Source organism: Amblyomma maculatum, chromosome 11 (genome assembly GCF_055883805.1).
Source record: "Amblyomma maculatum isolate TAMU_Amacu chromosome 11, ASM5588380v1, whole genome shotgun sequence".
Classification (NCBI taxonomy): domain Eukaryota; kingdom Metazoa; phylum Arthropoda; class Arachnida; order Ixodida; family Ixodidae; genus Amblyomma; species Amblyomma maculatum.
Window position 1 is genome coordinate 26787148 of NC_139354.1, and position 1317 is coordinate 26788464.

At 62.6% G+C, this 1317-nt stretch overlaps 1 protein-coding gene across 1 annotated transcript in view; it reads right to left on the reverse strand.

Annotated features, from left to right (window-relative positions):
• The window catches only part of LOC146173210 (mitochondrial sodium/calcium exchanger protein-like), a 4711-nt gene extending 3394 nt beyond the window's left edge, over positions 1-1317 (reverse strand). Inside the window, exon 1 of the mRNA XM_084584343.1 lies at positions 1-1317. This exon is cut by the window's left edge and continues 3394 nt beyond it. Within this exon, the coding sequence (XP_084440469.1) occupies positions 1-940 (940 nt within the window). The 5' untranslated portion in view covers positions 941-1317.

Here is a 1317-nt window from a genome sequence, read left to right on the forward strand (position 1 = left end):
GCGGCTCCCTCTCGCGGCTTTCCGCTGACGCCTGCAGCAAGGGTGCGATCGCGTGCTCGCTCCATGGGGTGGTGGAAGCGTTTGGGGGCGGCAGCAGCAGCGTCCTCTCGCGGCGTTCCGCTGACACCTGCATGAAGGCCTCTATGGCGTGCTCCCTCCACGGTGTGGTGGATGGGCTCGGGGGCGGCAGCAGCGGTGTCCTCTCGTGGCGTTCCGAGTCGCACGACGCCTGCATGAAGGCAGCTATGGCGTGCTCATGATGTCTGTGCAGGCTGCCCGTCGAGCTACGACGGCTACTGGCCACGGACAGCCGTCGCTCGGGTTGCTGCTGCTCCTTGGGCCTCAGGCAGTGGCCTACCAGCACGACGGCGATGTACGCGCCGTAGAGTGCTAGGAAGCCGACGGCGTGACCCAGCGTCACCGCTCCCAAGTTGAAGAGCCAGAAGGTCCAGAAGGAGGCGCCCAAGTAAAATATCACATCCCGCAGGAATGAGGCTGGCTCAAGCGTGAAGCGACAGAGGAGGAAGACGGTGCCGGCAACCACAGAGGTGACGAAGGTGCCTGCACCCAGTAGCTCGCCCACGACGAGCGCGGGGCGCGACTGCTCGACGCCTGCCAGCGAGGAGATTATGTCCGGCGCGCCGTTGCCGAAGGCGAGCAGCGTGACGCCTGCAACACTCTCGGAGAGGCGCAAAGTGCGCGAAACAACCACTAGCGCTGGGCAAAGGAAGTCGTCGGCCGTGGTGCCGAGCACGAGAAAGAGCAGCGCCAGCCATAGCACTTCGGCGGCCAGCGGCAGGTAGGGCGCCAAAGGGCCGCAGTAGGCGAACGCAGTGTACGAGAGCCACGCTTCGTCCGCGCCGCAGTCGGCGGTAGCCCGCACAAATGCGCACTGCAGCGCCGTGCTGTTGAGGTCGTGTACTCGCGCGCAGGAGGCCATGTCCGCTCTCCCGGAGGGCGTCTGCGCCTTTATCGCCTCCGATAAGCCGATACAAGAGTCGTCACGCGGCCCAGATAACAGCGCGGCTCGATGGTTTTCCGGGGAAGATGCGCGGTCGCCAAGTAGGCGAATTGTTCTCTTCGATATTGGTTACGTGCCAGGAGTTGACAACCAATCGATTGTTTCCTGCAACAGGAGTCAGGAACGAATATCGGAAAGGCGACAGAACGGCTGCGAGATTTCTGCAGCTCAATAAGGTTACAAAGAAAACGCTCGTGGAAAAGGTTTCGCACGCTACGGCTCGCTCTGCCTTAGCGAGGATGGAAGCCCACTGGCTAAATCTGAACCTGTCTGGATACCGAAGCACGAAAGGGAAG